This window comes from Odocoileus virginianus, chromosome 9 (genome assembly GCF_023699985.2).
Source record: "Odocoileus virginianus isolate 20LAN1187 ecotype Illinois chromosome 9, Ovbor_1.2, whole genome shotgun sequence".
NCBI lineage: Eukaryota > Metazoa > Chordata > Mammalia > Artiodactyla > Cervidae > Odocoileus > Odocoileus virginianus.
Window position 1 is genome coordinate 16139456 of NC_069682.1, and position 13613 is coordinate 16153068.

Sequence of the window (13613 nt, forward strand, 5' to 3'; positions counted from 1 at the left end):
ACAGTAACTATACATAGCATATAATTATGACTACTCTTTGCTGATCATGCATGTTCCCAGGAAATGTCCTCTGAAATAATCTGGTTCAACACTGAGACCTATGTATTATCATAGAAGTAACGGAAATGTTTAATGCAATCTAAAGCCAGGTTTCCTGGGCTCTGCCTTTTACTAGCTGTGTGACCTGTGACAAGTTACTCAGCCTCTCTGTGCCAAATTTTCCTCAACTGCAAAAGATAATGAAAACAGTACCTTTCTACCGAGTTGTTGTGAGAACTGAGCTATGTGTAAAACATTTAATTCAAAGTGAGTATTGGTGTAAGTTAGGGTTCTTTTTCCTTATGCCAAGTACAAAGCAGGAAACAAGCCCTTAGAAAAGGTAAAACTGAAAGTTCTGAGGAACTGGCAGGCCAACTTGTACTGGCAGTACCTATCACGGTATATTAACATATCTGATATCAAATAAATAACCATTAGTTTTCAAAAGGTATTTAAAAAGAGGTCTACTGCTGTATAGAACCTACCTACTTAAAGGCAAGTACTTTTCCTGAACTATTTCTGCTTGCACTATTTTCACCTGATATTGCCTTTACTTAGCATTGGGTTTTGCCGTAAAACCTGAACAAACTTTTTTGGCCAACCCCATATTTTCGACCTCACAAGCAGGCTTTTCTCTCCTATGCCTTTTTGGAGAACCACAGGTTGTACCTCTGGGGGTGGGGGAGGGCTCGGAAAGCTCCCATTTCTGAAGATCATTACTAAGATGCTGTCATCACAATTAATCAATGAGTAAAAATTTCCCAAAGCCTCTGTGCTTCCCAAATGTAATTCCTTTAATAGTTTGGGGTTTACAGAGGTTGCAGCAGCAAAAACTGAAGTGAGGCAAAGTAAACAAGCTGAATCTTACTCAAGGAAGAAACTATAAAAATTAACATTTCTAATATTGAAAAATTTCAGTGTCTAGTCTACTATTTTTGTTTTTGCTGTTCTTTTTTTTATTGTGGTAAAAAAAAAACATAATATAAAATTCATCATCTTAACCACTTTTAAGTGTACTATTCATCATATTCACACTTTTGTAAAAGATCTTCAGAACATTTTTATCCTGCAAATTGGAAACTATAGCCCTTAATCAACAGCATTGCCTGTATTCCCTCCCCACAACATACTCTTTAACTAGGAAGAATCAGAGAAAGGGTAAAAAAGTAACTGTTTATACTCAGTTATTTTTCCATTACTGTTAGTGACAAACTACCTGCTACTAAAACTAAGACTTGAGCATCAAACAAAAAGTACCTAAAATCATTACAAATGAGAGAAAATCTCTAACAATCTCTTAAATACTAAAATAGATTTGTAGCAGTTTTTTTTTCTGATTATAAGAAGTGAAAAAACAAAATCTTTTTCTGAAATTTGACTTTGCTTTATACCTGCTGAAATTATCTTTGAAACATCAATTTTCTTTTTTTAAAAAAAATATTTATTTGTCTGCATCAGGTCTTAGTTGTGGCACATGAGCTAAGTTGCTCCTCGGTCTGTGGGATCTCACTTAGTTCCCTGACCAGGGATCAAATCTGCGTCCCCTAAATTAGAAAGTAGATTCTTAATCACTGGGGCACAAGGGAAGTTCCTGAAACATCAATTTTCATTCAAAGCAAAGTAAATCCATGGCTGATTCATGTCAATGTATGGCAAAAACCACTACAATATTGTAAAGTAATTAGCCTTCAACTAATAAAAATAAATGAAAAAAAAGCAAAGTATTATCACATTTAATACACTGGGATGAAAATACAGAGTGCGTTTTAAAGCCAAAAATTAACCTTTAAAGAAGCAGAAGGTGAAGAAGAACTAAAGAGCCTCTTGATGAAAGTGAAAGAGGAGAGTAAAAAAGTTGGCTTAAAGCTCAACATTCAGAAAATTAAGATCATGGCATCCGGTCTCATCACATCATGGCAAATAGATGGGGAAACAGTGGCTGACTTTATTTTTTGGGGCTCCAAAATCACTACAGATCATGATTGCAGCCATGAAATTAAAAAACACTTACTTCTTGCAAGGAAAGTTATGACCAACCTAGACAGCATATTCGGAGAAGGCAATGGCAACCCACTCCAGTACTCTTGCCTGGAAAATCCCAAGGACAGAGGAGCCTGGTGGGCTGCAGTCCATGGGGTTGTGAAGAGTCAGACATAATTGAGCGACTTCACTTTCACTATTCACTTTCATGCACTGGAGAAGGAAATGGCAATCCACTCCAGTGTTCTTGCCTGGAGAATCCCAGGGACGGCGGAGCCTGCTGGGCTGCCGTCTATGGGGTCACACAGAGTCAGACACGACTAAGTGACTTAGCAGCAGCAGCAGCAGACAGCATATTAAAAAGCAGAGACATTACTTTGTCAACAAAGGTCCGTCGTCAAGGCTATGGTTTTTCTAGTAGTCATGTATGGATGTAAGAGTTGGGACTACGAGTGCCAAAGAATCGATGCTTTTGAACTATGGTGCTGGAGAAGACTCTTAAGAGTCCCTTGGACTGCAAGGAGATCCAACCAGTCCATCCTAAAGGAGATCAGTCCTGGGTGTTCATTGGAAGGACTGATGTTGAAGCTGAAACTCCAATACTTTGGCCACCTGATGTGAAGAGCTGACTCATCTGAAAAGACCCTGATGCTGGGAAAGATTGAGGGCAGGAGAAGGGGATGACAGAGGATGAGATGGTTGGATGGCATCACTGACTCAATGGACATGAGTTTGGTTGAACTCTGGGAGTTGGCGACGGACAGGAAGGCCTAGTGTGCTGCAGTTCATGGGGTTGCAAAGAGTCAGACATGACTAAGCAACTGAACTGAACTGAAAGAAATATACTAGCAAAATAAATTAGCTATTATTATTAGGAAAGAAGGGGGCGACAGAGGATAAGATGGTTGGATGGCATTATCAACTCAAAGGACAAGAATTTGAGCAAAGTCTGGGAGATAGTGGAGGACAGGGAAGCCTGGCATGCCACAGTCCCTGGGGCTGCAAAGAGTCAGACATGACTTAAGAGACAGAACAACACAACTAGCTATTATATACAAAGTTATCAAAATGTGAGTACAAATTATATAAAAATTATTATTAAAATCAAACAAAATGGTCACTAATATTAATAGTTCACAAATTATTTTTACTTATGTCCCTTAAACCCTGAATTACCTTCAAGAATGAGTTACATGTCAAAGTAGTATATTTTCTTGAATTAGCTAAGGAACAACGAAGATTTAGCATTTACTGAAAAAAAAAATCAGTGTTCTATTTTCTCCTCCTAATTTGTTACTTTTTAGAGCTAAGTGAATACAAATATTATGATTAAAAAATTAAATTATGGCACTTAAAAATAACCAGGAGAAAGAATACATAAAATTAAAGAGCAACAAAAAGAAAGTGAAAAGTAAAATGAAACTTTTTATTTTACAATCTTAAAAGGAATATTTCCTCCTTCAGTAAGAGCCTCTCAAGTCACGGAATCAGCATACTGAGGTTTAAAAAACAAGATTCAATTAAACACTGAGCTTGAGCTAGATGTACTCAGCCAATAATAAGTATAACAAATCAACCGAACATGATGCAGACCATCATATACAAATATGATGTTGCTGGCCAATTAGCAATAACAAACATTGCTTGTTTTGTTTTCTGACAGCTATTCACATTATTCCTGGTCCTACTTAGGACAGAGGAGGTAGACTTTCGGCACAGCTGGCAGAACAATGAGAAATGCCATCCCAATTTTCCACCAGTTTGAAACAGCAAACATCTAAGTCATACACTGAAACCTATCCCTTGTTAAGTCAATCTTTCCTACTCCAATCCCTCACTGCAAGCCAGGCCTGTTTTCCTCGAAGGTGCTTCTTTAACACACCGCTGGCATCTACAGCAGACAGGGTAAGGAAGGTAAGACTGCAATCCCTGAACAATACGCCCTAGTGGCTTCCTCTGCTCCACAGAGTCCTCCTTTTCCTAAAACTACAGAGGGTGTCAGAAAGGTAGAATTTTATAGTAGAACTAAGTCTCTCAAGGCACTGTGCTGACCCTGATGCTCTCGAGTTTCTGCTCCTTGCATCTTTCCTTCCTATCTTGGCTGAAACTTTGAGAATTGGTCATCTACACCGCAGAGTTATTGAGCCTTCCGAGTCAGGCCTTGGGCTGCATCAGGAGCTGTAAGGCATGAAACCCCAGACAGCACACCCTCTCCCAGGGCTCCATCCGGGTTCCCTTACTCAGACAAGAGCTTCATGGCAGCATTATCAATTCCCAAGGGACATGGGACAAACAAAGGGCAGGGGGCCATCACTGTTGCTTTCAGAGCAGATTACACATTGTGAGATAAATGAGAAAACATGAGTATGGTGAGCCTATTATGCCAAGGAATTACGCTCAGTTTTATTAGGTATGCTCATGACATTTGGTTATTTTAGATAATATGCATAAGCACTGCATACCCAGAAGAAAGGAGGAATGAGATGACATGATGTCTGAGATCTGTAGAGCTGCTTAAAATTCTTTCACAAAAAGGGAAAAAGAAAAATTAAAAAAATATAAGTTTTGTAGCAAGTGCTACAAAATCTTAATTTTAGGTTTCTATAAATGTTGAAGTCTTATTTTACTCTTACATATGTCTGAAGTCTTTCATCACAAAAGAAATGATATGAAAAAAAAAAAAGAAAAAAGAAAAAGAAAAAGAAATGATACGTTCCCATTACCCATTTAAGGATTATATTACTTCCAAAGGCTCTATGTGTAACTTTTAAGACTACTTGTATATACAGTAATTTTACTTGTCACTATTTTGGCTTTGGGAAAGGGTTTTCTCCTGGCTTGGTGATATAAAATAGACTCTCTTAACTTATCACCAACAGTTTTTCCAGGGGGAGAGGAGTAGACTATAGTCTCATATACATTTCAACATATACACTTAGACAAGACTCCAACTTCAATTTTTTAAAAAAATAATTCAAAGCAAGAAAATACACAAGTCACAGTACTTAAACCTCAACAATCTTCCATGCCAGCCTACAGCCCTTGGATACTGTTACCACTTGATCTCTATTTGCTCTGGGATACAGACGGAAGGGGCAGGCTCCACTGATACCTGGGAAGTTATAAAACAGAAACACTGCAAACTGAGAACTCTAGCCTCCCTCCCTCAGTCAGCAGAGCAGAGGTGTGAGGGCCAAGAGCAAGCTTAAGTTTTCACATCTTTATAACTGGGATGATTTGCAGCGTTAACTTGATTAGCAGAAGCCCTGGAAAGGCCTGGATAGGCAAAACTACTACTATCGAATGGTCAGAGGCAAAGGATCACACCCATTAAAACTTTGGGTTATATCTTTTGTTCTTACACTGTTTAGTGATAAATAGACCACGTGAAAAGGAAAGTAAGTGTCACAAATTCCGCTTTATACAAGACTGAATCTAAGTCTAAAACATCTGGGAATTCATAATCCTCTAGTTTAAGATAAGTGGCAAGAATATACAAAATATCAGGAATTATTCAGAAGAGTCAGTCACTTTTAGAATACATTATAGGCTTAATGAATGAAGATTTCCTAATCCTTCTATCATATAATATTTCATAATAATGAATACTCACAAATGAACTGCTTCTGGCATTACAAGAATCTAAATTGATAATAACGTTTAGAAAATTTTGACTACTAAGAACTGTGTCCTAATTCTGCAAAACATCATGATCCATAAAAGATTTATGGCCTCACATCCATGGAGGATAACTCTTACTTAATCAAAAGAATCAATGAATCAGCATACAGATTTCTTCTTAATCTCTTAACATTCCTAGTATGTGAAAGATAAACACCGTGATATAATTTTTGATCAAGTGTTTTAAATATATGGAAAATAGAATAAGATAGCAGGTCTATGAACTTGCTATCCAGATGTAATGACTATCAACATTTGATATACTTGAGATTTTTAAGGAAGTAAACATTATGAATGTAAACCATAGCCTTTTCCTTGCTCTGTGGTTCAGCCTTCTCACAAGTCTCTATCTCTGAGCCCTTCTATTTTATTTAACTCTTCAAACTTCCCCACACTCCAGCTCACACTCCTTTGTCTCCCAGACCCATCTTTCTCTTTCACAGGAAAACTCTTGAAGAATCTATACTTCCAATTTCTACCTTCTCTCTCTCTTAATTATTTTGTAACCTACTAAAGCCTGGTTTCTGTTAACTAGACTCCTATGAGATTTCAAAAACCTCATTAATCCGAGGTTATTTTTCAGACTTTACATTACTTGACATCTTCAGCAACTTCTGACCGAGGCTACAGAGCTGGATGTCACCCAGGCTGAAGGCTGGAGGAAAAGGCGTGTAAAGGACAGGAAAGCAGTACCTACAGGGAGAGAAGTGGGTGCAGGAGGAAGAGTTGCTCTCAACTAGCACTTCAGCAAAAGGTGAACTAAAGATCTGGAATCACAGTTATAAAAACTCTAGTTGCCATTTTGGTCTTTTCTGAAATATCTGTCACCAAGGCAGGCAGGACTGGACTTCCTCGGTGGCTCAGACAGTAAAGAATCTGCCTGCAATGCAGGAGACCCAGATTCAATCCTGAGGTTGGGAAGATCCTCTGTAGAAGAAAATGGCAACCCACTCCAGTGTTCTTGCCCAGAGAATCCCATAGACAGAAGAGCCTGGCAGGCAGTCCATGGGGTCGCAAAGAGTCAGACATGACTGGGTGACTAACACACTTGGGACTTTGAAATGGTAAATAATTGTGATGTGTGAAAAAGCATGATACATAACTATAAGATCTTAATTACATAAAAATGGATGCTTGGTTGTGTAAATATACAAATGAGATCTAAAAGGACGCATCAGTAAAGTGCTTATGATTCTGGATGACTTTGGTTTTTGCTTTGGTTTCCTATTATGCACAGGTTAACTTTTAAGAAATAAATGTAATTTTAAAAATCTTAAAAGAAAACTCTTCTTAGAAGACCCCAGATTAATCAAAAGATATATGTATATTCTATTAATACTCTTTTGGCAGACAAAAAGACAATAGCATAAACATCAAGATGCTAACAACAATTAAATTTCTGCCTGTAAAGACTACAGGTGGCTTTAATTTTCTTCTTCATTTAATAATACACATTTTGCCAATTTTCTACAATTAACTTTTTTTTTTTAATGAGAAAAAGGCTGCTTTCTTGAAAAATAGCATGGTCTGCATGCCTGTTTTCCAGGGTGACAAAGAAGGGTGTTGCCAGGGAGACGCAGCTCTACAGAGCACTAGTGAGGAGGAAACCCCAGGGAGCGAGTGGGTGTTGGGAGCCTGAAAGAGGACGGAAGGGCAGGCGGGGTCCAGACCATGCAGGAGCCAGGCTGGCCGGAGACAACCCAGGAGCTGCCTGGCACTGCCGAGGGCCTTCCAGGCAGCCATCGGTCCTTCCCAGTCTCTCTTCCAGATACTGCAAAGTCTCTCTACTGCTCGAACTCACGTCACTGTGATGCCACCCAAATGGGGTCCCCGCTCCTGGCTTGCTGATGTCCCACCCAACACCACCTGGCCGCAGGTATCCTGCTTTGGTGAACACTTAGAACATGGGATGGTCTGCTCTCTCAGATGCACACCACCCTCCACTTAACCCTGACCAGCTCCACTTTCCAGCCCAGACACAGCTCCACTTGGCCTCAACGCCAGCAGTTCCTGCCACCACCCTCTGCCTTCTGTATACTCTTCTCCGGCCTAGAGAAAATGCTTCCCTCTCCTTATATACCCAGTGACCTCCACTCACCCTTCGTAATAAAACCCTCTACAGAGCACTCTGAATATTCAGGAAATCAACCCTGAATATTCACTGGAAGGACTGATGCTCAAGCTGAAGCTCCAATACTTTGGCCCTTGATAGCGAAGAACTGACTCACTTCTGGAAAAGACCTTGATGTTGGGAAAGATAGAAGGCAGGAGGAGAAGGGGACAACAGAAGACGAGACAGTTGGATAGCATCACCGACTCAATGGACACGAGTTTGAACAAGCTCCGGGAGATGGTGAAGGACAGGGAAGCCTGGCGTGTTGCAGTACATAGCGTCACAAAGAGTCAGACATGACTGAGCGACTGAACGACAACAGAGCACTCCTGGTCACCCAGCTGCTACCCCTCCGACAACTCAGTCATTTCTATGTAACATCTTGCAGCACTTCTTACATGGCGAGACTTCTTCCTTAAACACACTAAACCGAGAGACATCAAGTCCAGGAAATCCAGAGCCTCAATGCATCCAAAACAATGCCTAGATACAGAAGGGGCTCAGTAAGTAGTTGATGAACTAAATAAACGTATCTCTTTTTACTATATATTTTTACAGATATCTCAGAAATGAGGTTTAAGAGCTGAAAAACAGCTAACTCATATTGGTGCTCTCTAAATGAAACCAATTCAAAGTTTAAGGCCTAACTAAAAAGAAAGTAAAGATTAAACCAAGTATATACTGGGCAAATGGCAAGATTTCTGTCATCTTTAGAGGTGAGAATACAAAACTACATCAATTTGGAATTACCAACCTTACCAAATAGTAATTTGAGGACTACACACGATGCAGGGGGTTTTGTTTCTCTTTTACATAGTGTCTGTTTCAATGCAAAAGTAATTCAAACATATCTTCTCTTTGAAGGCAAATCAGTAAGAATGGCTGATACCCAGGGAACAGGGGAAACTTAAGATTAATGGCAAGAAAACAGAATCTGCGTGTAATTCTCATTTCCACACAGGCTGACTTTCACGGTTGCCTGCCTGATGCCTACGTTGAGTTTACCTGAGCTAAAGTGGGGATTGAATTTTGACCAGTCTGCATCTGCATGTGAGCAGATTCGCTCTCTGCCACAGAATCTGGTAAACTTCCGTCCTGCTGAGAGTCAATTGTTTCCATGGTCATTTGTCTGAAAAGACAATAAAAAGGAAGAAGAATTAAGGCCCTATCTGAAATATCTGTTTTCACCTGGCTTTCTGGTTGATATTCATTTCTATCATCCAATTGTTCTACCTTGTTTTTCAAGAGATAGATTCAGTGGCAAAGCTCTAACTCTCCAAACATAAAGGTACCTTCTCTGCTCACTGGATATGAACACTATACCAAGGGAGCACTGCACAATGTCCCATGGGAATTAGTTTATTCAAAAATTTTTTAATCTTACAATAAAGTCTCCTTGATAATTATTTTAAGCTCTCTAGCATAAATCAGTGATAAAGTTAGATTTTATATTTTACATGAAGTTGAAATATCCTACGACTCTCATGGCCTAATAAACCTGCTTTATACTATGATTTAGTATGAAAGAATTTCCACATTACCTACATTAAATGTGTTATTATATAAAGATGTATCTGACTTTGTCAGCACTGAATAGTTTCTGATTTTAAAAAAACATGTCAAATTGAATCAGAGTAGACCACTTGTCCTGCAGCTCCCCCTTCACTTAAAGAGGAGAATATAATTTTTCCAGGAAAAACTTGTACATTTTTTGCTTATAATTTCAACTTAAGTTAATGATTTCTATATAGGCTCTTTCTAGACAGAAGGTAAACCACATTATAATGTTACCCTACTACGAGAACATATAAAATGCAAATAAAATCAACAAAAAAATTTTTTTTAAACTTATAGGAACTACTCCCTGCAATTGTGTACTTTTCAATCGTGAATAATAGTGTTTTTTTTTTTTACCTCAGTAGCCTAAATATATATCCCAAAAGTATGCAGGCAACTTAGAACTTTAAATTGAAATGTCCAGATGTTTTTTCCAGACTGAATTCTTTTGCATTTCAAGAGGTATCACCTGAATCCAAGTCTTCTGTTCTCAAGGCTGTCTGCTATAGTCTGCACTACACCTAGAATTACTTTTCTCTATTCAGACAGTTTAATACTTACAACTGACCATGACAGTTTAGAGCAATTATAAAAATCTAGAGTCTACAATGAAAAGATGTCTTTCCCTCAACATTCCCCAATTCTTTTATCTCTCATTATTTCCCAGCATGGACCTTCTAATTCTAGGTAAGCAGAGGCCATCCCCCTGCAAAAACTGCCAATTCCTGAGGTTACACTTTTGCTTGTGAGCAGTTTCCAAGGAGAATACCTAGAACATTTGATTCTGCAGGATATGAAAAGATATTATCTGGGAAAAGAGTGTAACAGGAAAAAACGCTTGGTCAGAGTTTAAAATATCTGGGATTAAAAGGGTTTCTTGGCCGCAGAACTTTCTCTGAAGCTTGACTATTTCAGTTTGACTTGGGAAGGATGATGCAGATCCAGTCAACAGCATTTTCCAAAAGAACCATCCCAAACCCTTTTCCCACAAAGCGAGTCCTAGCAGAAGTGGTTTGGGAAGAGTGTGAGAAATGTTGTCTTCTGCTTCTTCTTACACCTTTATTAAAAGCTCTTCAGGTTCTGTCAAGAACTTGAGTCTCCACTCAAACATTACCCTCTGAAAGGCCTTTCCCTTTCAGAAACAATCCTTTAGCACCATTTACATGACAGACCCTGAGAGTACAAAAGTGGGTACATCACAATCCTTGCTCTCAAAGACACTGTTCTCCACTTGGGCCTTAGTTTCTCCAAGAGTCCTTGGACAGCCTGTTTTGGAATTGACAAACACACCTGTAAAGAGAAAAAATAGCAGATTCCCAGGCTTGACCCCAAACCTACTGATTCAAACTTTCTGGCCTGTGAAGTCGCTCAGTCGTGTCTGACTCTTCGCAACCCCATGGACTGTAGCCTACCAGGCTCCTCAGTCCATGGAATTTTCCAGGCAAGAGTACTGGAGTGGGTTGCCATTTCCTTCTCCAGGGGATCTTCCCAACCCAGGGATCAAACCCGGGTCTCCCGCACCACAGGCAGATGCTTTACCTCAAACTTTCTAAGGGGTCTAATTTTTATATCTAAGAGATTCTGATAGCTATTAAAAATTGAGAAAAACTTAGCTTATTGGTAAATGCTATTGGTTAGACCTGTAATGAACACAAATTGTGTGAAGGATGCTATGTATGAAATGCTTTGTGAAACACAGGAAAACTGAAATAGACCTGAGGATGGGGACATGAGTTGTACGCTGAAGAAGGAGAGGGTAGAAAAGAACAGGATAACCAAGAGAGGAAGGAAAATACAGAACATGTTTGGAAAACAGAGTAGCTGACTACAGTAGACAACCTGGTGAGGCATGCAGGAGCCTGCTGGTTTTCACCCTTAACAACTTCTAAAGGGCAATATAGTTAGTTCTTCTTATAGAGGTGAGGACAATGAGACATAAAGAGGTTTAGAATCTGATTTTCGACAAAGGGATTGAGTGGCAAAGCCAGGTTTCGAACCGAGGTCTTTTCCCGAAGCATATTCTCAATGACCAAACCAAACTGCCATTCAATCTCTCTCACAACATGAGCTCACTTTATCTTTACAGCCTCATCTCCAGTCACTCCATTCCTTCCCACATTCTGTATTCCAGCCTCCTTACGAGCCAGGTCTTTGGTCGAATACACATCTTATTTTCTCAATTCTAATTTTCTGTATCTGTACTTCTCTCTTCCTCGGATGCCCTTCAGTCTTTCTTTGTCCAATGGACACATTTCTACTCATTCTTCCAAGTCTGGATCAAAGACACCATCTTTTAAAAGTCTATTCTGATAGCCTTGGGCAGAATTATTCTGTCCTAAGTTCCCAAAGCATCTTGTGCAATCCCTCCATTTCAGCACTTGTCTAGCATATTCATCTGTCCACAAAGTTCTAGCAACAGTGTGAGGAACAGATACATCTTAGATTTCAATGTATTCCCAGTGCCTAGAATAGAATCTACCATAATCATTAAGTAGGGGAATTAATTAATCAACTATTCCAGAAGACTATATGACTATCAGGTGTTAAAATAATAACAAGGAGGTTCAGAGAGATTCGATGTCTTTCTCCAGGGCTCACAGAAGACTGCATGACAGAGGGTGAACAGGAGGTCCGGTGTTAATGACTCCAGGGTTCCTTCCACAGCTGGTACCCTGAGCAGTATCCCGTGTAGACACGTCTTACAAAAATGGCGTGCTTCTCAGTATGCTGCCACTGCTGTCACAGTCTTCACTCAGATGGGCCTTGTCTTTCACAGTAGGATGTACAGACTCTAATTTTAACCGATTTTATTCTCCTGGAGTGCCTTGTACAGGGCCCAGTACATGTCATTCAGTCCAAGTTTGTTACTAAATCAATTTATTTGAAAGTAAAAATCTACAGAAGAGCAAGGTCAGCACTACCAATTTATACAGCCTGTCATCTTCAAATAAGTTCATTCTGCTGATCTATACCCAACTCCTCTCCCGTACAACCTCCTAAACCCACTAAAAGCCAACCCCAGACCATGACTCGGGGCAGAAGATTCAATTAACATTGAAGTGCTCAACATGGGTCAGGCACTATATGGGGCATTTTCAGACACTAATCCAGCAGGAAATAAAGGGCCCAGACCTCAGATGGAAATGACACATATCAACACTAATATCTGTAAATCAGTCACAACTAGTTCCAATGGAATTTGTTTACCAAGTGTAAGAGAAAGACCCATTTTAATCTTGCACTGTTCACTTACCTACTTTATAGCAAAAATTAAAGAGGTGAATCATATGATATTTTCCCCCAAATCTCACTTTCTATACCAAATTTTAAACACAGTTGTACTAGTATTAATAATCTGTATATTAATTAATTATATAATATTTCAATCTTAAATACAAATGAGAAAAAGACGAATTAGGAAATAGAAATTATGGAATATTTAAAAATAAACACATAGAAAATGATAAAAATGAAAACAAAGTTAAAAGTCCATTAAGCACTATAATTTACAAGTAAGCAAAATACTGGCAAACATTTGGTCTACAATTCTAAAGAACAGATAAGGATTTGCTAACATGGGCATATTTAAACTTATAAATGATTAATGGTAGTAGCAACATTCTTTTCTTATGAAAGTTAAATATTTCTTCTGAAATCTTTATTTATTAACAAACCATTCTCTTCTTCAGTGGAAAGGTAAATGTTATCCCAACATGTTTTGAAAAGTTGGGATTTATTTTAATAAATGTTAATATAATCATTGTTTTAAAAGAACAGGATCCACTCAGTTGCACAGTTTTCAAAGTCTTCTAGGGTGAACTACCTTTAGTGTGGGTAGAATTGTATTTGTGGGTTACTGTTATTTTCTAGGCTTTTAGTAGAACATCTATGTCATATTTCAAAAACTCCCCAAAATACTGAACTACAGCAAACAGTACAGTACTGTTTATATATGATTTACATAACACATTTTGAAGAAATGAATACAAAGGAGTATATTTGTAAAAATTATGTTTTTATAATTATAGAAATATTTAGATAATTAATGACCAAAGTTATTTTGGCATATCTATGTACCAAGCACACACAAGATATTTAAAAAGAAGAAAAAATGAGAAGAAAAAGGAAAAATATTTTTGAAAAATTCTATCCTAGGTACCCAGGAAGATATTCTTTAAAGATAGGAAGAAAAAAAAAGAAAGAAACAAAGAAAAGACATACAAGCCAAAAATATCTAAATGAA

General features: G+C 38.4%; 1 protein-coding gene across 9 annotated transcripts in view; it reads right to left on the reverse strand.

Moving 5' to 3' along the window:
* The window catches only part of CREM (cAMP responsive element modulator), a 62928-nt gene that overhangs the window by 42145 nt on the left and 7170 nt on the right, over nt 1-13613 (reverse strand). For all 9 annotated transcript variants that reach the window (XM_020872719.2, XM_020872724.2, XM_070472013.1 and 6 more), the window contains one exon: nt 8819-8942. In XM_020872719.2, the coding sequence (XP_020728378.1) occupies nt 8819-8942 (124 nt within the window). The remainder of the gene's footprint in view (nt 1-8818; nt 8943-13613) is intronic.